General features: G+C 51.4%; 4 protein-coding genes across 4 annotated transcripts; 2 read left to right on the forward strand and 2 right to left on the reverse strand.

Annotated features, from left to right (window-relative positions):
* Positions 1 to 771: 771 nt before the first annotated feature.
* Positions 772 to 2,825, reverse strand: PC9H_010880 (uncharacterized protein; the record flags this gene model as incomplete). The annotated part of the gene is made up of 8 exons (XM_036780373.1): positions 772 to 1,262; positions 1,319 to 1,385; positions 1,442 to 1,651; positions 1,756 to 1,898; positions 1,955 to 2,272; positions 2,324 to 2,383; positions 2,436 to 2,530; positions 2,593 to 2,825. The coding sequence occupies 8 exons, from the start codon at positions 2,823 to 2,825 to the stop codon at positions 772 to 774; spliced, it is 1,617 nt and encodes a 538-aa protein (XP_036627756.1).
* Positions 2,826 to 3,186: 361 nt separating this feature from the next.
* On the forward strand, positions 3,187 to 19,103 carry PC9H_010881 (uncharacterized protein; the record flags this gene model as incomplete). Its single annotated transcript, XM_036780374.1, has 19 exons — positions 3,187 to 3,482; positions 3,533 to 4,003; positions 4,050 to 5,606; positions 5,659 to 5,838; positions 5,892 to 8,331; positions 8,384 to 8,455; positions 8,508 to 10,892; positions 10,949 to 11,200; positions 11,248 to 11,563; positions 11,614 to 11,711; positions 11,766 to 11,873; positions 11,922 to 12,033; positions 12,081 to 12,154; positions 12,208 to 12,269; positions 12,316 to 12,460; positions 12,508 to 15,416; positions 15,467 to 15,798; positions 15,850 to 17,476; positions 17,537 to 19,103. The coding sequence occupies 19 exons, from the start codon at positions 3,187 to 3,189 to the stop codon at positions 19,101 to 19,103; spliced, it is 15,003 nt and encodes a 5,000-aa protein (XP_036627757.1).
* Positions 19,104 to 20,177: 1,074 nt separating this feature from the next.
* Positions 20,178 to 21,367, forward strand: PC9H_010882 (uncharacterized protein; the record flags this gene model as incomplete). Its single annotated transcript, XM_036780375.1, has 4 exons — positions 20,178 to 20,329; positions 20,388 to 20,443; positions 20,493 to 20,687; positions 20,736 to 21,367. The coding sequence occupies 4 exons, from the start codon at positions 20,178 to 20,180 to the stop codon at positions 21,365 to 21,367; spliced, it is 1,035 nt and encodes a 344-aa protein (XP_036627758.1).
* A 242-nt stretch (positions 21,368 to 21,609) lies between these two features.
* PC9H_010883 (uncharacterized protein) lies at positions 21,610 to 23,092 on the reverse strand (the record flags this gene model as incomplete). The annotated part of the gene is made up of 13 exons (XM_036780376.1): positions 21,610 to 21,618; positions 21,687 to 21,891; positions 21,941 to 21,965; positions 22,026 to 22,083; positions 22,136 to 22,163; positions 22,232 to 22,291; positions 22,345 to 22,445; positions 22,498 to 22,534; positions 22,587 to 22,602; positions 22,663 to 22,674; positions 22,728 to 22,752; positions 22,808 to 22,920; positions 22,987 to 23,092. 13 exons carry the CDS (start codon positions 23,090 to 23,092, stop codon positions 21,610 to 21,612), a joined length of 795 nt encoding a protein of 264 aa, XP_036627759.1.
* Between the last annotated feature and the right edge of the window lie 71 nt (positions 23,093 to 23,163).

The following is a 23,163-nucleotide window of genomic DNA, read 5'->3' on the forward strand; positions in this document are numbered from 1 at the left end:
TGGGCATATGTTACGAATTTTACGACGGTTAATGGTGTTTCGGAGTACATACGTTGCGGAACTATATCACAATTTAGAAGAGAACTCGTTCATTCATCCTACATTCAATGCTTGTCTGAATTCGATCTATGAAATAAAGATGTATTGTGGCTTTCTGAATAGGAGGAGCTCTGCAAGCATCTCGTCAGAGACCGACAAAAGGGAGTTAATTGCGTGCAGGGCCTGTTCAGTGAGTCGGTAGGACTCATGTTTGAGGGGATAGGAATCTTCGTTAATATCTTGTTCGATGATCGGGGTCATCCAGGATGCAGGCCCGCTAGCCTACATATATGCGTAACAGAATAAGGTATTGAATATTGAGCACTTGTGTGCTTATTGATTTATTGGTAACCGGGACCTCGTTCGACTCAATACAATGCGAGGAACATACATACTCGTTGGGAACGATCCTTTCCTAAGCCTAGAAGCCTCAAACAAAGTGACGTGGCACGCTTACTGCACTCACATCCTTGATTTATTATGTGGGCTGTCAAGAACTCTTCGGCGAGGGCGTCTACTTACCCTTGGCTTCATCAACAACTCACCTGTGGACAGCAGTGGTATAGTAGCGTATTGCCAGCCCCCTCCGCCCCCTCGAAATGACTCCAGAACTAAGTACTAAGCGCCAAGGGATGCACGCATCCGATGATTCGATGCCGTCTATGAGCAGTATTTACAACAACATCGCTTGTCCGTTGTAGGGAAGATAGAATAAAGATAAATCGATAGCGACTAGCGACCCGGGAAACCATGCCCTCCTGCGCCGTAGGGACTATGCAAGCTAACTTGGCTCCCTTGATCCTGCAAGGGAAGGTATGACGAAGGCTTGCCCTCCCCTTCTCCGAAACCACCTTTCGCGGCCTTAGCAGCTTTGGCTTTAGCCTTTCGCTTACGGCAGCAGCAATGCCACACAATGCATCCCGTCACCAAAAGAACGAGAGCCAAACATCCCAGAAGGATGTAAGGCCACTGACTCAGCACGGCTTCCTGGTATTTCTTCTTCTTCTCTTCCTCTGAGACGGGAGAATGTTGCATCTGATCTTGGGGGAGAAGCGACCATTTGTCCTCGCCTGTTGAATCGGTGCCGCCGAGGCGCATTTGAATGAAGTCAGCCTTGGCGAGGGCGGTGCTGGTGAGAGGGAGCATCTGAATGTATGGGTCGACGTCATCTTGGGTGTTCTTGACCCAATTGCCGTAGTCGAGTAGCGTGTAGGCGTTTCGTACTGAGTATGCATGAGATCAGAAACGTATGGGTCAAAATGCATCCACGTGTACTCACGGAAGCTCATGCCAAGGATCATGTCGTAGTTACCGAGGAGACTGAATGCTGAAGTGATGGGTTGGAACTAGAACACGAATATGTAATTATGCCAATACTGAGACGGAACGATCAACTACTCACGGCACCAATGCAAACACGGTTCCCCATCTTATCGGTAATGGCGAAATCGTCGTTGACAATATCCATGGGATGGACGGGATACTCGACGCCTCCAAATCGGAAGCTGAGGGAGAGGTATTGTCCGCAAGGGACGGTCCAATATTCATTCTCAGTGTCGTAGACGGCCCCGCGAACACGGCCGTAGATTGCGTCAGAGATATCTCGCGGAACCTACAACATCTACTTTAGTTCCACCAGCATGTTCACAAGCGCGAGACCATACTTGACTAGAAAGAACGTCAGCACTTGAGGCATGGTCACCATTACTAGATCACTGACCTGAATGTGAATCCGGAATCGATAACGGCAACAAATTTGCCTTTAGGTGCTTTGGGTACAAGGGATTTCATCTTCAGAACGGACCCATCTGGACCAATAACACCATTATCGGAGTCCGTGACTGCTTGCCAGTGTTGGTCTGTTCCTCAATCAGCACGCCGTCACACAGCGAACAGAGTACTGATGGTATCTCACCTGAGTCTATCAACTTCAGTAACATCTTGACGTCTAGCTTTGGCATAGTGGTGATGTTCTCAAACGTTGGAACAAGCTCGGAGATGGTCATCTGCCCGGTGAATGCCTCCCGAGGATCACCTTTGCGATCCAGAAGCATGGTAATGTAGTTCTGCTGAGTCTGGTTCTGTTGGAATATGTTCGTGAGAAGGGTGTCTCCTGCGTCTCCCTTCAACTTGTCTTGGATTACAGAGCCGTCATTCGGCCCGAAGCCAATGAGTCCGTCATATCCTTGGGCATGGATATCGCCAGAGAATGTTGTTGTGTCGGTGACCATCACTAACGTGCGAACTTAGAGAATGGAATGGTCAAGCACACCGCGATGCTCACAAAACGCTTGGTTATCAATGGTGAAATTTCCAATGGTCACTGGTGCAGTGCGAATGTGGCCTGTTGTCACGTCAGAAGGCTCTACAGAGTCGAGTCGGGTCGACAAGGGCACCTTGGGCTTTCCCAACAGCATATCTCAGTGTGATTTCAGTCCCCGTATCTGTTGTTTGAGGCGTAGTCTTCGGGAAGCTGACCCACATGTCAGAGCTGTAGGAAACCAGCCGTAAGTGAGTGAAGCTCAGTGACCCGCAGTGTGCCTCAGTACTTACCTCCCAGTATCCAGCATGAGTGCTACCTGCTGATCCCCGATGGTGATATTGCTAACGTATTGGGCATTGTGAATATTCTTGATAGGTATGTTGTTCGTGGGGGCACGGCGGCCTAGCCGGTCAACGGAGGTCCAGGAGTTTTCAACAAGCGTCCGGACTTGAAATGGTATTCTGACTGCATGGACATGGTCGAAAATTGAAAGAAGCACAGAGAAGGGTAACAAGGGATGCATGAAGAACTTCAATCAATCCAGAGCGAGAGACAAATAACGAGCGAGATCAAAAGAATGAGTGTCGGTGCCAGGTAAAGGCTTGGAGGATGGACTTGAAGATTTGGCGGGAAACCTGGTAACGTTTCACTGTATTCACGGACCGGGATTGCTTTCCCACGACATATAGCACGTGACTATACTCGGTAATTTTTGTTTGCTTCATTAACTCTTCGTGCGCCCCGGATTCAGTATCTAGGCAGAAGAGACTGTGAGTATTACGCACCCAAATTCATTGCAGGGCTAACTTGGCTTCTCTAGCTTTCTACCATCCACAACTTGGATGTATCACTCTACAATATATTTGTTTCAAAACTAGTCTTCCATGGACCGCGTTCAAAACCCACTGGCCATCGATTTAACGAAGCAGACGCGCATTCTCGTCGAAGAATTAGCTTCTTCTGACTTTACAGCATCTATCCAAGCATGCCGCGACGCCGGGGAGCTCTTGGCAACCCTATCAAAACTACTGGCCACCCCGACTCTGACACTATTGATTGCCCGACTTTTCCGACCGATACTCATTGACCTCTGCGCACGATGGCTTGAGCCATCTAATGAACGCGAACATCAGCTTGTAGCACTATGCTTGCTCATCGGATTCCACGAAGAACTCTTTCCGTGCGTGCCTCCGATCTGAGTGTGCTATTTTACATCTGACTGTCCTGCAGCATCTTGTACCGTATTCTCCGCGAAACACCCTTCGAAAACGGACCGCTACAATGTATCCCGACGGATCCGTCGACCATTCCCGTAGATCGCTTGCACAGACTGCTACTGGCTTACTACCGCATCCTACAGGCCAACCGCGAGCTGGCGGACGAGCTATGCTGGCCGCTGCACTATCTGTCTCGTCTGATGTGGACGAATGGCCTCGATGCCGGGGCGCGTCTGCTGGCGATCCAATGCTATGCCCAGCAGAGTGAGATGGGGGAGGCTGAACGGCTGGTGATTGAGGGTGAGGCGCTGGGGCCTCCGTGTGAGAAGGACTGCTGGATAGATTGTGGGAGTGAGGTGAGGGTGGATGGGTGGATACTGCCGCTTGTCGAAGCAACACGTGTGCAAAACGCCAGGCGCGACATTGCGAACGACCAGCAGTATTTCTATTCTAGAGACGAAACGATATCACTGTCACAACTTAGGTATAAACCCTTCTCTTGTGGCATTGCACCTCCTAACAATTTGCAGCCCTTATACTGCCAATGTGCATGGCATACTGCTTGTCCGTGACGCTTGTAACGACCAACCTCAATCAAACCTCGTTTCAACTGACACGGCGATCCGATCACTGCAAACGCTCGCCATTCACATGTCCCTCCGAGTTCCCGTGCTACTTACCTCACCGCCATCTTGTGGTAAATCACTCCTCCTATCCCACCTAGCGAGCATCCTGTACCCCAAGGCGCAAAACCAAATTATCACCATCCATTTCGCCGACACTTCCCTCGATCCACGGTCTCTCTTGGGATCCTACATTTCTTCCCCAACGCAGCCTGGTACCTTCGAGTGGAAGGACGGCACCCTCGTCCGCGCCATGAAGCAAGGCAAGTGGGTCGTGCTGGAGGACATCGACCGCGGCAGCAGCGAGGTGCTCGGCGTCATCAAGCCTCTCGCAAAATCCCTGCGCCTCGACAAATGGATTGGCGGGCGCGGCGCCATCGACGTCCCCGGTCACGGCCGCGTCGTCGCTGCGCACGACTTCGCGCTCTTCGCCACGCGCTCCGTGCCGCTCTCCAAAAACGGCGCCTTCCCGCCCGCCGCCTTCTTCGGGGCGCACAAGTTCCACGAGGTGCAGGTCCCGGCGCCGACCGCCGACGAGCTGCAGCTGATCATCGACACGCGGTTCCCGCGGCTTGCTGGGGCGCTCGCGAAGTCTCTCATACACCTGTGGCAGGCGGTCGTCGCGCTTGGGTCCACTGCCTCGGTGCGGGATATTGGGATGCGCGAGCTGGAGAAGTACTGCCAGCGCGTTTCGGACCTCCTGCCGTCGTCCTTCGCTTCTGCGCCTGCGTCCGACTTAGTGTCCCTAGAAAGCATGTTCCCGAACTCGTCGCTGCGGGAAGACATGTACGCCGAGGCCCGCGACGTGTTCTTTGGCTCTGGCTGCATATCCGCGATGGCGCGCTCCCACCTCGACGCCATCGCCGCCGTCATCGCGCAGCACCTCGGGTTGGACCCCGAACGGCAGCGATGGGTGCTCAACGGCGTCTCGCCCTACTTCGACACAGAAAAAGACGCGAACGGATTCGTCGTTGCCGTCCACGCCGGCCGCACACGCCTGCCTGCCCGCCCGTCCAAAAACACTATGGACACGCTCCAGTCGCGGCCGTTTGCGCTGCACAAGCCCGCTGTCTCCCTGTTATCGCGGATCGCCACAGCAGTGTCTCTGTCCGAACCTATCCTGCTCACCGGCGAAACCGGCACTGGCAAAACCAGCGTCATCTCCTACCTCGCCGCCCTCCTCCGGCGCCCGCTCATCTCACTCAATCTCAGCCACCAGACCGAATCCGCGGATCTGCTGGGCGGGTTTAAGCCTATTGATGCGCGCATGCCCGCCTCTTCGCTGTACTCGCGGTTCCTCGATCTTTTTGGTACTACATTCAGTAGGAAGAAGGAGAAGAACATACAATTTGAGGAATTTGTAAGGAAGGCGGTCGCGGAGGAAAATTGGAAAAGGTGCGCGGCGCTGTGGGGAGAGGCGATCAGGCTGGCGAAAGAGCGAATCATCAAAGTTCAGCAGGAGACGTAGGCGCTTGCTGTTTCATTATGTGTCGAAGCAGCACTGACGTTTCGTTAGTGCGAATAATCCGGAAGCTCCGCGAAAGCGCCGAAAGCTCGCGGGGGACGAACTCAGCCAATGGACATCCTTTGCTGATGACGTTGCTCAATTCGAGATGCAATACGTAACAAGTCAAGGTAGATTTGCGTTCGGCTTCGTGGAGGGCCCGTTAGTGAGCGCAATCAAGAATGGCGAGTGGTACGTCGACTATTTTCCTTGCTCATTCAATGCACCCTGCTGATCAACGATAGGGTCCTACTTGACGAGGTTAACCTTGCAAGCCCCGAAACCCTGGAATGCATAGCTGGCCTGCTACACGGACCGACATCGTCGATCACGCTAACAGAGCAAGGCGCCCTCGAGCCCGTGCCCCGCCATCCCGATTTCCGACTCTTCGCGTGCATGAACCCCGCGACCGACGTGGGTAAGAAAGACCTCCCGCCGAACATCCGCGCGCGCTTCACCGAGTTCGACGTGCCCGCGCCCGACGCCGACCGCGAGACGCTCCTCACCATCGTCAACCAGTACATCGGGCACGCCGCGGTCGGCGACAAGGCGGCCGTCATGAACATCGCGGAGTTCTACATCGCGGTGAAGCAGCTCGTGGAGGCCGGGCAGATCGCCGACGGCGCGAACCACCGCCCGCATTTCAGCATGCGGACGCTCGCGCGCGCGCTGACGTTTGCGGCGGACATCACGAGGGTGTATGGGCTCAGGCGCGCGATTTGGGAGGGCTGCTTGATGGCGTTCACGATGGTGTTGGATGCACCCAGTGCGCAGACCGTCATTGCCCTCGCTCATAAACATTTATTGGCGGGGGTAAGGAATCCGCGATCACTGCTGACCAACGAGCCCTCCGACATGGAATACACTCGCAGCGATAGATATGTGAAGTTCGGGCCGTTCTACCTGGAAAAGGGCCCATTCCCTGAAGATCCCATGGAAGAATACATCATGACCCCCTCCGTCGAGACCAAGTTGATCGATCTCGCCCGTATCATTCTTACTCGCCGGTTCCCGGTCCTGATTGAAGGTCCTACCTCCAGTGGGAAGACTAGCTCTGTGGAATACCTGGCGCGTAGGACGGGGCATCGGTTCATTCGCATTAACAACCATGAACACACGGACATTCAGGAGTATATAGGGTCCTATGTTTCTGATCCTGTTACAGGAAAATTCGTCTTCAAAGATGGGCTACTCGTCCAGGCCTTGCGTCATGGTGACTGGATCGTCCTCGACGAGCTCAACCTTGCGCCGACCGACGTTTTGGAGGCGCTGAATCGCCTGCTGGACGACAATCGCGAGCTCGTCATCCCGGAGACGCATGAGGTTGTGAAGCCGCATCCACATTTCATGCTCTTCGCAGCCCAAAACCCCCCTGGCTTATACGGAGGCCGAAAGGTTCTGTCACGGGCGTTCCGCAATCGCTTTCTGGAAGTCCATTACGAGGACGTCCCTCGGGCTGAACTCGAAACCATTCTGTGTCAGCGCTGCAAGATTGCGCCATCATACGGCAAGAAGATCGTGGCCGTTTTCCGGGAGCTCCAGAAAAAGAGGCAGGGCAGCCGCGTCTTCGATAGCAAGGAGGGATTTGCCACGCTGCGCGACTTGTTTCGGTGGGCGGGGCGAGACGCTGTAGGCTATCAGGAACTCGCAGAGAACGGCTATATGCTGTTGGCGGAGCGCGCGAGGCGGGACGATGAGAAAGCTGTAGTCAAGGAAGTCATCGAGTCGATAATGGGGGTCAAGATTGACGAGAAAGCCATGTACCGGTTCGATCGCATGGACCGCGATATCGTCAACTATCTTGGATGTCCTCTCCCCGACCCATACCAAATCATATGGACTTCGGCCATGCAGCGCATGTTCATACTCATCGCTCGCGCCCTGCGATTCAACGAACCTGTTCTGCTTGTAGGAGAAACCGGCTCTGGTAAGACCTCGATTTGCCAGCTCTATGCCGACACGCTTTCTAGGGAGCTGCAAACCTTGAACTGTCACCAGAACACAGAATCATCCGACCTCATTGGTGGCCTGCGCCCCGTACGCAATCGGGCGGCAGCTGAAGCGGAGGTGTTGCAGGATGTTGCGCTGAGCTTGAGCGGAATGAACATACCCGCAGAGCCTTTGACCCGTGACTCGCTTCTCGCCAGAATAAATGATGTACTTTCTTCTGCGAATGCTCTTGATCCTAGAAACGTTGCTATTCTGGAAGATGCTCGGCACGGGCTCCTTCGACTGGGTCGAATATTCGAGTGGAGAGACGGGCCCCTTATACAGGCAATGCGACAAGGGACTACTTTCCTGCTGGACGAGATATCACTTGCAGACGACTCAGTCCTTGAGCGCCTGAACAGCGTACTTGAACCAGCGCGCACGATTGTTCTCGCTGAGCGTGGCGGCGATCATTCCGAACCTCCATTTATCAAGGCTGTGGACAACTTCAAGCTGGTAGCTACCATGAATCCGGGAGGGGATTACGGGAAGAAAGAGCTTTCTCCTGCACTGCGCAACCGCTTCACAGAAATATGGGTACCCGCCGTGGAGGATCGAAGTGACCTTGAACTGATCATCAGCAACCGCTGGGAGTTCGAGATGCTGAGGCCTTTTACGACAAAGGTGCTGGACTTCACGGAATGGTTGTGCCACCAAGTGGGGGACACGACTCTGACTAGTCTTCGAGACGTTCTTGTACGCTCGAAAACTGCTTAACCCCTTGATCTACCCTAACTAATGAACACAGGCATGGGTTGCATTCTCAAATTCTATCTATCGACAAGCAAGCGACAATGGAATGACACCGAACGCGATATTTGTACGCTTACCTTTCCTCTGATACGCTGTCGGCGCCGCTGACCTATCCTCAGCATCATGCTGCCCAAATGACGCTTCTAGATGGATTAGGTTCTTTGCCTCAGCTAATGACCTATTCTGGGGATGCAATCAACAGCCTCCGGAGCAAAGCATTGGCTCAACTACAGGATCTCGCGCCTGTCCATCATCCAGTTTCTAACCATCCTACATCTGATCCTACGTCGTCTATATGGTTCGGTCCATTCTGCTTCCCCATCGGCCCCAACGGATCAAACTCACCAGCATTCAATCTGGAGACCCCTACCACGCAAATGAATGCCATGAGGGTGGTAAGAGCGTGCCAAGTGCCCAAACCTATCCTTTTGGAAGGTAGCCCAGGCGTGGGCAAAACGACACTCATTGCCGCTCTGGCCTCGCTCACGGGTCATACACTATGCCGAATCAACCTTTCTGACCAGACGGACCTTATCGACCTATTTGGATCCGACCTTCCCGTCGAGGGCGGCAATCCGGGCGATTTTGCGTGGAAGGATGCGGAGTTCCTTCGGGCACTCCAAGAGGGTCATTGGGTCTTGTTAGATGAAATGAATTTAGCGCCTCAACCAGTTCTCGAGGGCCTCAATGCAGTCTTAGATCACCGAGGAACGGTATTCATCCCCGAACTTGGTCGCTCATTTAATAGGCACCCAGAATTCCGAATCTTTGCTGCACAAAATCCCCTCAGTCAAGGTGGAGGGAGGAAGGGGCTCCCGAAGTCGTTCATCAATCGCTTCACCAAGGTTTACATTGAAGAACACACACCACAGGACCTCCTCATGGTTTGCCAGCAACTGTTTCCATCCTGCGAGCAGGATACATTGAAGTCGATGATATCGTACAATACTCAACTCAGCATGGAAGCAACCGTGAAGCGAACATTCGCTCGAGACGGTGCCCCTTGGGAATTCAATTTGCGTGATATCCTTCGATGGTGTTCGTTATCCATGTCCGCTGATCGGCACCTGCACCCTATCCAGTACCTACGGGCCGTTTATTTGCAACGGTTTCGCACTAAGAGCGATGAGGAATTTGCACTACGTGTGTTTGAGAAGGCATTCCACACGCCCGCAGCGGGAGTCGTGGAACGAAGGCCCCATCATTCCGTCACTCCAACACATTTCCAAGTTGGCCAGTTTCATCATTCCCGCAGTAACTTGCTGCCACATCGTCGCCCAGGGCAATTTCTTCATCCACACCTTCCGATTCTCGAAACCTTGGGTCATTGCATTCGGCAAAATTGGCTCTCCATTCTTAGCGGTCCACAGGAATGTGGGAAATCAGAAGTCGTAAAGCTCCTAGCGACATATACGGGGAATGTCCTCCATGAACTCTCGTTCAGCAGCGCCACCGATACCATGGACATTCTGGGTAGCTTCGAGCAACTCGACGATGAAGCTAGTGTCAGAATACTTCTAGATTCGGTGGCCAATACCCTCCGCACGCAAATACGATCAAGGGCAGGCTCAACAGAATCTCATGTACTCTGTTATCATCGCATAAGGGAAATCGTCGGATCGCTTCGAACCAATGATGCGGTGTCTAGTCTTCAACAAACTGTATCTCTGTTGGATCAGGTCCCAACGAATGATCGCATTCGCAACCACAAACATGCGGTTATGGAACTTCTACAGAAAAGAATGGCTTCTCTTACCTCTGCTGGGCAGTTTGTCTGGGTAGATGGTCCTTTGATACGCGCTGCCAATGAAGGACACTGGCTGCTAATTGATGGTGCTAATCTTTGCAATCCCTCCGTGTTAGATCGTCTTAATTCCCTCTGCGAACCCAACGGAGAGTTGGTGCTTAGTGAGCGAGGATTCGTTAATGGAGCCGTCCAAATTATCAGACCTCATCCAAATTTCCGTCTCTTTATGTCTGTCGACCCTCAGTTTGGCGAGTTATCAAGAGCTATGCGTAATCGTGGCGTGGAGATCAATGTTCCTTCCATCGATGAAGACTGCACGGGAATTATACAAGATCACAAACGTCTGCCACGGTTCGGCGTCACTACGGGGCGTTTGAAGGAGCAGGGGCTCTTTTTCGACATGATGCGTCGTGGAGTCTTTCTGCCCTCTTGTCTGGCTCTGCCCTCACAATATGGATCGGGGGTAGTGCTCGATCATCATTCCTCGCTCGCGACGTTGAAAGATCCTTTGTCAATTGAGCAAAGCACGCCTAGCGACTGTTATGAACACCTCTTAGACTTTCGCGCTGAGACACATTCGCCGGCTCATGTCCGACATTTATCTCGCATACTTGGGACGACGGAGCGCCGGGGTCCATGCGATATCTCCTCATTACTGGGCAGTCTCCATCGCCCGCGTTTGAATGCCTACGTACATGACATACGACAGCTCTACGTTGACACCTGGGGGGTACCCTCCTCACTAGCTTCCTTTCAGGTGAGCATAACCTTTCCACTATACTTGTATGTTGCTAACCAATGTCTGCTTTCTAGCGCATGGACATTCTTCTCAATACGTCGGTACTAAATGGGACGAAGACCACAGCATCAATTGCAAGTCTGCTTTTCCACGGGTTGGAGATATGTGTCCGCCTCTGGCAGCTTGGAGTAGCTAAACAACACAAAGTCGCCGTCGATCCCAACTCACCTATTTTGAACGAGGTAGACCAAGCGGTTTCGACTGTCACTTCTGCTGGCGAAGAGTTCATGTCTCATGTAGATAAAGGTTATGACGCAGAAGCCCCAGTACGTCCCTTCTTCCCGTATGTTGCTAGGATTTTTATTTTCTTCAGGGTGACACGCAAGCTATGGAAGAACTCTTGCGACACGCAATGCGTCTACGAAAGATCATGCAACAGTCATTCTTCGACCACTCAGCAGCCCAGGCAACTGTGACATGGATGATGAAAGTGCTTTTGAGTCGTTCCCCACGTTTTCAAGCATTATCCGAGGTTATCCGAAACGTGAACAAAAAATTATCTCCTTCGTCTGGCCTCGGGATCATGGAGATCTGGTCTTCCTTGCTTGACACAATCCCGGAAGTAGAGATGTCGAACAGATTAGCAGAATTAGGTGCCCTGGCCTCACGGCTCGGCGTTGAACACAAAGGTAGTTGCTCATTAACGTGCATGTGCAAGGTGGTTAAATTTGTCGAGTAGGCCTTCGTCGAGAGACTTTTAATCTCGTGGCCCTCTGCTCAATTCGAAAGGATCATCACGATAGTTCTCTGGCCGAGACCGTCTCCCAATTCAAGAACGTAGGTCTGGGTAGCTAGGCTGTCCTTATCTGTTAACTAATCTGTGCTGCTCAGCATCTTCTGGAGCGCGTAAGCGAAGGCGCGGCGGCACGAATGGGTGGTCCTAGTATATCCACCCTGATTTGCGAGCTCCGATTTCAGTGCACCTGGCCTCATGATAAAGTAGGGAAAAAGTCTGACTGGAGGTCGCCACTGATGTATTTTGCAAAGGTCGTAAATGACATAGGGAAGCTAATACAGGTGCAGTTCGGCTCGAGGAATCAAATCCTTGACAGATATGTTCCCTACCAGCACCTTATATGGGTTGCAGAGACCGATAAATGTGGGTCATCATCCTGAAATGCTTAAATGTAACCTAATATACAACAGCTACTTTGCCTGTGTTGGCACGCCTACGGGTTGACTGGCGTCAGCAAATATGGAGCGTCGTTCCGCCTCAGGGGGTACGTATCATGATTCAATAGGGGTTCTCCTACTGAACACGTCGGTATACTAGACCACAGAGGGTCCTACTTTCTTGCTCATACCCTCCCTTCTCGCTTCGACGTTTGGGTTATGGTATGTCTCCGGTTTTGAAGGAAACACCAAAGCTGACTTGCACCAGCTACTGGGATTCTTTCTCCCTCGGGAGTTTCGCGGAATACAAATCTAGGCTTGACGCGGAGTTGCAGTTATTACTCATGAGTTTTGACGATCACCCATCACGCTTACCTCAAATCAGAGAGGCTCTATGTGTCGAATTAGTGCTAGTGAGTCGCGTTCCAGAGTGGAGACGCCAAGTCCTTACGTGTCACAGATCTGTCGATGCTTTGCTACTTCATACCTGGCAGAAACCTTGGCAGAGGTCAATCAGCTCCTGACCTCTTCTAGACCACTGGATCCTCGATATCTCATCGATCTTTTGGGACGAACAAATAACCAGATACTCGGGCAAGCATTGAATGCACTTATCCGTCCTAGTTTCTCCGAAATTGGGCTGTTGAGCTCTGATCAAATGTCGAAAGAAGTTCTTGCTTCTCTTGGGGCAGGTTGGATTGCGATAGGCAGGCTGACTCTTCACTTATTTGTACCAGACGTGCCGCTTGATCCCGCTGGGATACACGAGTTCACAGCTCGATCATGGCGCGAGGATCTGGACAATATCGCGCAGCAAATTTCCCTTCACAAGAGGCTGGAGGCAATAACGACTGGCAACCCTACTAATGCCTGTATCGATATCCTGACGGAACGTGGGGACAGGGCATCGCAGGGACTTGCTACTGTCAGGGACTACCCCATCAGGAGTGACTCAACTCAAATCGCAATATATTGGTCCGAAGTCTCTCAATTTTATCGCCAGGTCTTACCAGCGGCAAAGCTCGATCCCCTTATACACGGTATACGGACAGGGAATCAGGGCGCTCTGGACGCTGAGAACGTTGTACAGCAGTCGATCGCTGGCTTTTCCCAAAGGCTGCATTCAGCTTATCCAGACTACGCAGACCTCACACTCATCCTCCAGATGGCATTTGGTGATGTCAGACTTGGATTGCGCCTGATCTCTCACTCCGGCATGAAGATTGGGACGGACCCCCGTTTGGACACCTTGGCGTCCGCCCTTGTAGCTTTTCCGACTGTGAAGTCTGCAGCCACCATCATCGCATCAACCTCTGAAAGAGGGGCTGCCGGGCTCAATAGCTTCCAGCAAGTCTTGCTTAACTTAGCCGCGCTCTCCTTCGAGAGCAATCTTGGTATCCCTACTAAGCTTTCGTTAGAGAGCCTTCGAGGCTCCTGCTCTCAAGCCCTCCATTTATGGTTGATCGACCGTGCACGCGAAGAAGAGGCAGAGAGAACCTCCCAGTCCCTTTATCGCTCGAAACTAGAAGTACACGAAGCATCCTCTGAGGCAACGGCAGAGGAAGAGGAATTCTTAGCACTCTTTCCCTCGTTTGAGGACGCGTTCACGCCGACCACTGCGCCTTGCGTCAATGTATCCTCGACAGTCCATGTTACCCCCGCCGACGCCCATCAATTCGTCAGCCTCTATGAAACCGTCGTGTGTCCAACGGCCCCTACTCATGGTTCCCTCGAGGCCTTTGACTCGATAAGACTATCAGCCTTGACCGACCTGCTTCGCTCCCAACTCGCTTCCCTATCAGAAAGCATGGACCATGACAGCCGTGTCTTGCGGTTGAAGCTTCTCCATGAACGCAGCAAGCCGACTTCCACTTCCTCGAGGATGTATAACTTCTACGCGGACCCTAACACTTCTGAGGTCAGCAAAGCTACTGCTATAGTCTGTTCCCTGCAGCAACGAGTACAAGACTTGCGAAGAGAATGGCCCGAGCAAGTAGTCCTCCAAGACCTCGAGTCACGGTGCGGACTTCTCTTGGAACTTCACTTACAGTCTCCGGTGGCCAAAATTCTGTCAGCCTTGGAGCAACTACTCATACAAAGCGAAGACTGGGAAGCCTACGCGAGTCGAGATACCTCCTTGAAGACACATCAGCAAGCTATCACGACATTAATCGTTGAATGGCGCCGATTGGAGCTAGCATCCTGGCAGGCACTGCTTGAGGCTGAAGCTGCGGCATCTTCGAAGAGTTCGGCTGTCTGGTGGTTTCGCTTGTATAATGCCCTAATACACGGAACCGACGACATTGCCACAAGGCTAGCTAGCGAAGGCGAGGAACCCTTAGTCGTATATCTCCGCGACCTTATCCCTCTCCTCGAGGACTTCCTTCGCTCCGCTCCTTTGGGTCAGTTTCAAGCTAGGATGCAACTTCTCAAAGGCTTCAGGGTTCTGGCTTCGCAACTTGCGTCGACCTCTGACGAGACACACCAAGCCGCATTCGAACGCGTTGGTCGCATACTATACCACGTCGAGAATTATTTCGGCCTCTATGCTGAGAATCTTGAAGACGGGATATTGTCTCAGAGAGTCGGTCTCGAAAAAGAAATCAAGGACTTGATCAAGCTCGCCAGCTGGAAGGACGTCAATATTCATGCTTTGAAAGAGAGTGCCCGCCGATCTCATTATCAGCTATTCAAGCTTGTACGCAAGTTCCGAGAAATACTACGACAGCCCATTAGTGATAGGCTCCTCCCTATGATGGCTAGTGTCTCCGGGATAGACGACGGTGCCGTACTCCCTCTCAAGCTTTCTGTAATGCCAAAACAGGCGTTTGCTTCCTTGGAGGCCCCCGCCTTGCCTCACTTACAAAACCTCGACCGAACGTTTGCTAAATTCCAAGCCCTGCTCCATGGGAAGATCCTACCTCGTATCAATGCTCACGCAGCAGACCCAGTAAATGATTTTGCCACCGAGATAATCACTACATCCGCCCGTCTAGCGTCGACCCAGCTACCAGCAGCAGACAAGTCAGACAAGCGGCTTAAATTTCAGAAGGCGCTCCTAGTACGAAAGCGCAAGGCCTGGAGTGATCTTTTGAAGGAACTCAAGCGCGCAGGATTTTCTTCGGCTGTCAGAGCAGACGTACTTCAGAATCACTCAGATGTTCTTTGGATCCGCAGCCAGCCTGTTTTCCCCGCCGTGATACATGCCACCAACGACTGCGAGAAATATTTCTGGCGCCTATCCTCTTGCTTGCCTGAGCTTAGGAGGTCACTTTCAAATCATCACGCGGATGTGAGTACTCGCGACCTGCAGCGTAGCCTAATGTTGGTGGAGTCCGGATTCTCGTTAGCACTCGAAACAAGGAAAAGGTCAGCGTCATGGATTCAGTGTCTCCAACTATCCTTATTCATGCCTTCAGACTTGTCAATGCTTGTACCTCCTTTGCGCTACTCAAAAACGTTCTGCGGCGGCTTCAAATGCTCAAAGGATGCCCATCCATAGCAAACTATGGATCGACCATCTCCGGGGTCATCGTCGCTTGGCAGAGCCATCTGCTGAGGGTGCACTCCTCCCTTGTGGAAATGATGGATGCCCTTAGTATGATCCAAAATCTCGACGCTGCTTCTGATACTATTTCATCCATCATAAGCGACTCTCGTCTCCTTGCCGATTCCACAAAGGATCATTGTCGCCACATAGCACTGGTCGTCGAAGCGGTTCAATCTACGCCAGTGCCGGTCCTTCTAGAAGGTATTGGTCTCTTTGCGCTGATTGAACGTCGCTGACTTAGGCATCTATCAGATGAGGCTATTTTTTTGACTACTCTTAGCAACCATCTCCTTACCGTCCGCGATACAATCGTCAAGTGGAGCGCAGAACACCCGAGGCTGTTCCACATCTTTCATGCTGTGTCGGGATGGCTCGATTCTCAATGTATACCGCCGCTCCCTCCGATGCCTATCTCTCCTCAATCAGTTACCACAACGGACAGCGTCATTAATTCCCTACTAATCGTCGTTCAGGACGTTTTGTCCAATTATCCACAAATGGTTGATCAGGAAAAGGAGGACAGGGATCGCTACATCCTTGATGATATCATTTCCACCCAAACTCTTAGCAGTTTACTCGACATCGTTGGCACAGCTGATCGCCTTAACACTTGTTTAGTCTCTTTGGCCTCACGTGACCGCGACAGCGTCTTGACGGATTTGGATCGTCTCCTTCCGTTCGTCAACCTATACGCCGACATCACCGAGATTCAATTAAAGAGCCATTCTCAATGGCTCAGATCCTTACTCAAATTAGACTACGTCGTCTGCTCTGTCACTTACACAATCGCCACCCAGGGATTCTGCAAGCCGCCTGATGCAGAGGAAAGTGGTGACGGAAGCGAGTCTTCGCAGGTCGAAGGGGGAGTCGGTATGGGCGAAGGGACAGGGACTGAGAATGTAAGCAAGGAGATCGATGAGGAACACCAAGTCGAGGGTTTGAAAGGGGACGAATCAAACGATGCTGAGCAAAGGGACACCTCTGATGATCCCAACGCTATCGAGATGAGTGAAGACATAGGCGGTGATATGGAAGACGTTCCTGATACTGGCTCTCAAGAGGGCGACGAGGGATCTGATGAGGACGATTCGAAGGAAGACCTGGAAGAGCAGATCGGCCAATTAGACAAGTCAGATCCTTCAGCGGTAGACGAAAAGCTCTGGGGGGACGAAGAGGGAGATGATTCCAACCAAGACGACGACAAGATAAACGAAGATCGCGCTCAACATACCTCCAGTGAATCGGAAGTTGTCGCAAAAGAGGGCAAACAAGGGAAGCATGATGCATCATCGAAAGAGGAGGAACAAGCCAAACCAGAAGAGTCCAACGATAGTCAAAAGGAGGATGCGCCAGAGAAAGATGACGTGGACGATGATCAAGCACAAGGCGAACCTCCTGGAGCAGAGGGTGCTCCTATGGATGACTTCGTTCAGGATGCTAACACCCTCGACCTTCCAGATGATATCAACATGGGGCCCGAGGAAATTGAAGACGATGGGATGGATATTGACGACGAGAACGGCAATGAGATGCCTGAGCCTGCAGACGATGCATCGATCAATGAGGACGAAGCTGCAACGGAAGCACCCGAAACAAATGAAGGGAACAATCCTCAAGACACTGATACGGTCGACCTTGCACGAGAGGATGTATCACAGCCCGAACCTGACGGTGAAGAGGATCCTCCTAGGGAAGATGAAGCTCAAGACAATCAAGCCGTCGCAGCCGCTGATGTTTCTTCGGGTGATGGGTACGCAAATGAAGAGGAGTCCCACGCCGTAAACAAAGGTGACGCTTCGTCTTCCCGACAGACGGGTAGAGGCAAAGGCGGAATAGGTCATGATGATGCGCAACAGGATCAAACAGCGCCTCCGGATCGGTAAGATATTCCACAAGACATGCGCATGCGTTGTATTCAGGCTGTTGACATTTTGATCAGTGAACCAAGTGGCGTAGACCAAGATTTGCTAGAAGCCGATGAGTCTCAAGCTGCCGGCGATGCATCTTCAGGCTCACAACAAGGCCCGGCACCTTCACAATCGCGACCCGGAGACGATAAGGAACTCCCCAACCCGCTTCGCAGCCTGTCTGATGCATTGGAAGAGATTCATCGGCGATTGGGACCCATCCTTGAAAGCGCAGAAACGGATGCACCCATGCCAAAACTCGGCGGTTCTTCCGAAACTAAGCCAATTGAGTATGTACGGCCTGGGGAGGAGGACCACGATATGGACGCATTGGGTCCTGCAGGAGAGGAGCAAGTTGCGCAGCTGGACAAACTGAAATTGATCGATGACGATGAAGGTGGCCAAGGCGACGGTGAAGGCGACCACAACATGGATGTGGATGTGGATGCACAGACTGAAGAGGAACCAAATGTCCAGGACAGTCAAGCGTTCGACTCGGCTCAAGAGTCAAGCACCGCCCCTGGTGTTGGTGTCGAGTCAGCCATCGTTAACCCCTCCAAGAAATATGGTCAGGGCGGCCCCTCGAGACCTCCGGAACATACAGACGCCGAAACAGAAGCGCTGCGTGAGGAGCCTCCTGACGTAGAAACTCAACTTCGCGAATGGCAATCGCTCGGTCAACCCGAGCAAGCAGCACCACAATTGTGGCGACTCTATGAAAGCCTGACATCCGACCTCTCTAACACATTGTGCGAACAACTCCGCCTCATTCTGGAACCCACTCTCGCAACCCGTCTCAAAGGCGACTATCGAACGGGAAAACGTCTGAATATGAAGAAAGTCATTTCCTATATCGCCAGCGACTATACAAAGGATAAAATTTGGCTTCGCCGTACTCGACCAAGTCAGCGCGAATTCCAGATCCTCCTTGCCCTGGATGATTCCCGGTCCATGGCTGAATCCCATTCCGTTCATCTGGCTTTCCAGACGCTAGCTCTGGTGTCCAAAGCCCTCACGCGATTAGAAGCCGGAGACATTGCCGTCGCTAGATTCGGCGAAGCGTTTGATCTATTGCATGGGTTCGGTGAGCAGGGGCCTTTCAACGATCAAACAGGTTCCCGTGTCATCAGTTCTTTCAAATTCGACCAAAAGTCCACCAATGTTCTCTCCCTGCTCCAAAGAAGTTTGCAGGCACTAGAGCAGGCACGGGAGCGGCGCTCGTCATCCGCTGCGGATCTGTGGCAGCTGGAGATCATCGTCTCGGACGGAATATGTCAGGATCATGAACAACTGCGCAACGTTCTTCGGAAGGCGATTGAACAGAAGGTTATGATTGTTTTCATCATAATAGACTCGCTGCACCCCCCTACGACTCAATCTCACTCTCGCGGAGGAGCAGAGAAGACGGCCGCCCATTCGATTATGTCAATGGAGAAAGTCACTTTCAAGTCAGTCGATGGCAGAATGGAGCTGCAACGTGAGATGTACTTGGATTCCTTCCCTTTCGAATACTACGTCGTCCTCAGAAACGTCGAGGCCCTTCCCGATGTTCTTTCTAGCACGCTGAAGCAATTTTTCGAGCGAATTTCCGGACAGTAGACTATCATTATTCATTTACTTTTGATCTTTGAGTGTATCAACTATTAGAAACACCATGCACATATATTTTCCCTGATCACTTCCTTGCGGACTGAAAGCTCTCGAGTCGAAGGCAAATTCTACCTGCTGCAGCGATGTCATGAATAACAAATAGTGAATAATCTGAGTGCTTAAGAGGTGGCTAAATGGAGAATAGGAGGTCCTGCCACTCGTTGAAAGTGTCCGTCTAGAAACGTGAAGGTCTCAACAAGGCCAGAAGTTGAACGTAAATTTGATACACCATTACTTGTCTATCATACACGATAGTACACCTTAACTCGAGCGAATTCGACGGCGTTGCTCCAACTAGGGAACTACAGCATACACAAATCGGTAGTCTGGGGAGCTGAGCGTGGCGCCCGTACCCGCGATATGGGAAGTAATGATGTCTAATTGGCCTTAACGTTGACGAAGCTACGCCCAGCTTCTGCATGTGCCCTTCGTTCCGTCATCTTCATCGCTGTCTTCCGTCAATCAACCTAGTAGAACTCTTTGCATGCGCGCACATTAATTCGAACGTGAAAGCGCTGGCTGCCATCGATACTGATTTCGAAGTATACATCAGTATCTTTGTTCGATCGAGAGTCTAAACAAGGGAAAGTTGAAGGTTGATCGCTCAGGCCTCAGGTAATATCCACCCTAGCCCAGATCATGATCTTGAGTCACGGTCGATTGAGCCAATTGAATGAAGTGAGGGTTTCAGCGGAATATGCCATGATCACGGTCGCTTTCACAGACTTGGCAGAGCCCGTTGTGATATATACATGATTTGTTTGTGATTTGTGTTAGTGGAAAGCACCCTTAGCCAATATCGCGCCACAGAGGTCCACCAGTTCACTAAGCGTGAAGGATTTTCTGCAGCCGGGCTACATCAGCTACGCTTGGGTGGTGGTTCATGAGTCCTACCAATTTGCTTCCAGAAGTAGATAAACCGATTGAGCAGCCACCCGGTTATTGATCAAGCGACCGCATGATCGATCGAATGTGTTCAGAGAGGGTCACGCTCTGTCGCGCCAAGGTGTGACTTCAACCAGCATGTCCCGATCCTGGAAACCCCACTCTCGTTCTCGATCTGGACATCCTAGAGGCTACGGGAGGGGTGGGCACAGGGACAGAGATGCCAAAACGCCCATGGAACTTATTGCTTCTGTTAGCAGAAGTAGCGGTCTAGAGAAAGATGGCGACACGTAAGTAGGATTTCTGGACAAATGGCATTGAACGTTCAACTGTCGTTGAGTTCGTTAGGTTGAAAGACTTCAAAATTCAAGACGATTATTTGCAGTTTATTCTGAAGAAAGTAGGTAAGTAACATTTCCCCATTTTGGGCGTTAGTTAACTCGGTGCTTTCAGCCCAACTCTCACCGCTCGGCATTGCCGAGCGGACAGATAAGCGAAGGAACGAGGAGGAGAATGTTTTGATACTCTTTAGTGAGCCGCAGTGTAACACATCGCGTGGTCTCGCTCCTGACCGGGTGTATCTATCACCAGGGAAGTTGCGAGAGGGAATCTCATCGTCGAACCGGCAAGATGCATTCACATTGAAGGGTTCGTGATCGACATTCAAGTGTGGGCATGTCTTGACGTTGGTACCAGTTTACGAGACTTCTCTTTTCATGGCCGCTATATTTGACTCTCAAAAACAACTCAACTCGATCGTTCCCCAACTCCCTTCACTTCACGACTCTGTTTCAACAACGGCGCATCTGATATCTCTCGTTCACTATCTAACAGACCAGTATCCGCGGCAGGGGGTATTTCAGCAGCATCTCGATCTGTTACCGTCGTCGTTCTTGCCTAGGGGTTCAGAGGCGCGAAAGTGGATTACATCCGTGTCTGCCAGCCTACGGACGCACAACTACGTGAAGTTCGCCGAGCTCACCCATCCTGACGCTTTCTCGCACTTCGTAGTTGGAGAAGGAGACCCTTCACCCTCCGCCAACGATTCAGCAGCAAGACTTGCTCTACAAGCGGTAGTTGATTCGTTGAGGAGAAAATCGCGGGATGATACTTGGAGCATTCTTCGAACGTCATATCGGGAGTGGTCGTGCCAAGATGGCTTTGATTGGACGCGAACGTGGCTTGAAAAATGTCTCGTGCTAAGATCGGTATCTCCTCATGGTCAAAATATGACCGCGGAGCAGTGGTTAGAAGGGCACGCAAAGGATGACCATGTTCGTCCTAGAGAAGGAATTGACGGTAGATGGATCGTTTGCAAGCCAAGATAGTCAGTGACTACATTATGTAAAAAGTTCATTATGGGGGTCCGCTAATGATAGATGAATCAAGGAACTTTAATAATTAGTGTTTGTTCGTAGGATAATATGATGGAATGATCAAGATTGTCCAAAGAATTCTCAAAATGCGGGCGGCGTATTTGTCAGTAAATGTCATGTTTACAGAATCCAAGGGCTCCTAGACTCTCAAGATCTCAAGGGTCTAGAGATTGTCGTGGATTGTTCTCGCTGGATTACAACTTCTACAATTCCAGCCTGATCGGGGTCAACAAAATTGGGGAATGAGATGAAACACATAGTAGGGGCTCACTTGATTCCCAATCAAAGTAGGGGTTTTATCGAACTGTAGGAGCCCCGCCTCGTTGATGGTGGGCGTCCGCTCCTTATCGGCGGTAGTAGGCCTTCGACGCGATGCGTACACCTGACCGCCTTGTGACACGGTCAGACGTGCGTCGTGTGATTGTAGAATGACGGTTGCTGGTGTTTCCTTTTGGAAGTAGTGTCGCGCGTTCAGCCTAGGAGATATATGTCAGGTCATTGTCATGCCCGCGGCGCGCCACGCACATAGCCACCAGAGAGTTGATATGCACTGGAAAGATTAATGTCAGCGTCGATGGATGCGAGCAAGGAGGAATCTTAGTAATGATACCTGTAGATAGGATGACACGTATGCCTAAGAAGGCATACGAACGCCGATCTATAGCATACTGAAGGGAAGTTTCCGTCACTGCTTCGGAGCGCAAAGTCGAAGGGACGTACAGCAATGATGGAAGCCGTTGAGATAACGCTACCACAGGGACGCATCATTATTAGATCAGTATATCGTTGCTGATGTTTGAGACGGCGGTAACATACCCATTGCAAAGCCCCGTGTTGAGAGCGTATGATGCAAGCACAATAGCCGTCGAGTCCGTCCTGAATATGAAGATGGTTCAGAAACATCTTTCTGGCTGTCTGGTCGTACTCACCAAGATGTACCTTTTGGTTGCCTTGCTAGAAGCATGACAAGGATTGTTGAGATCGAGAAATCGATGATACAAGTAGAAATAAGACATGAAAACACCTCCCACTGAAGAATCGGGATGAATTGCGTGCGGGGTGCATGGAAAGCAATGACTTACTGCCAGGACTTCGAATCGGGCTCCCTGAGTAAGTGAGCTAGGTGTGATTGAGCGATTGGCTCGGAATCGGACGGGGAAGAAGAACGCACAGTCTGTAGGTTGTATCTGAGAGAAAAAGAGAAACAACATTCAGCCTTGGGTGGCATTGCTGGGTGCGTAACGTACATAATCCTAACACTGCGTCACAGAATCAGTAAAAATACGCTCAATGATGCAAGCAAATATCATACCCAGGCTGCCCAGAGAGGCGAACACCTGTATTGAAGCAAAGTTCAGATAACGTAGGAGGTGCAGGAGACCCTGTGCGCACCAGTGCTCCTGTCAGGACCAGCCGTCGCTTGATCATGTTCACATTGGCGACTACGGGGCTGAAGTCAATCTTCCATACGACTGCGAGCAGCAATATACCAACGTCTCCATATCCTTAAGATATACAACCTAACCATTGGTGAGTACCTGGTTTACGGTAACATGGGGAGATATACTTACGATTGCGCCCATGCGATAATGATCGACTTGGATCCAATAATTTAAACACTATCCCTCGTTTTAGAAATACACTCACCTCCATGGCCCAAAGTGCCTGTGAGGACATGGGTTAAGGTATCGGTTATGTACGACGTATGTCAAGCCTTACTTTGCAGCTCCAGAAGAAGTGCGACAAAG

Source organism: Pleurotus ostreatus (genome assembly GCF_014466165.1).
Source record: "Pleurotus ostreatus strain PC9 chromosome Unknown scaffold_8, whole genome shotgun sequence".
Lineage (NCBI taxonomy): Eukaryota > Fungi > Basidiomycota > Agaricomycetes > Agaricales > Pleurotaceae > Pleurotus > Pleurotus ostreatus.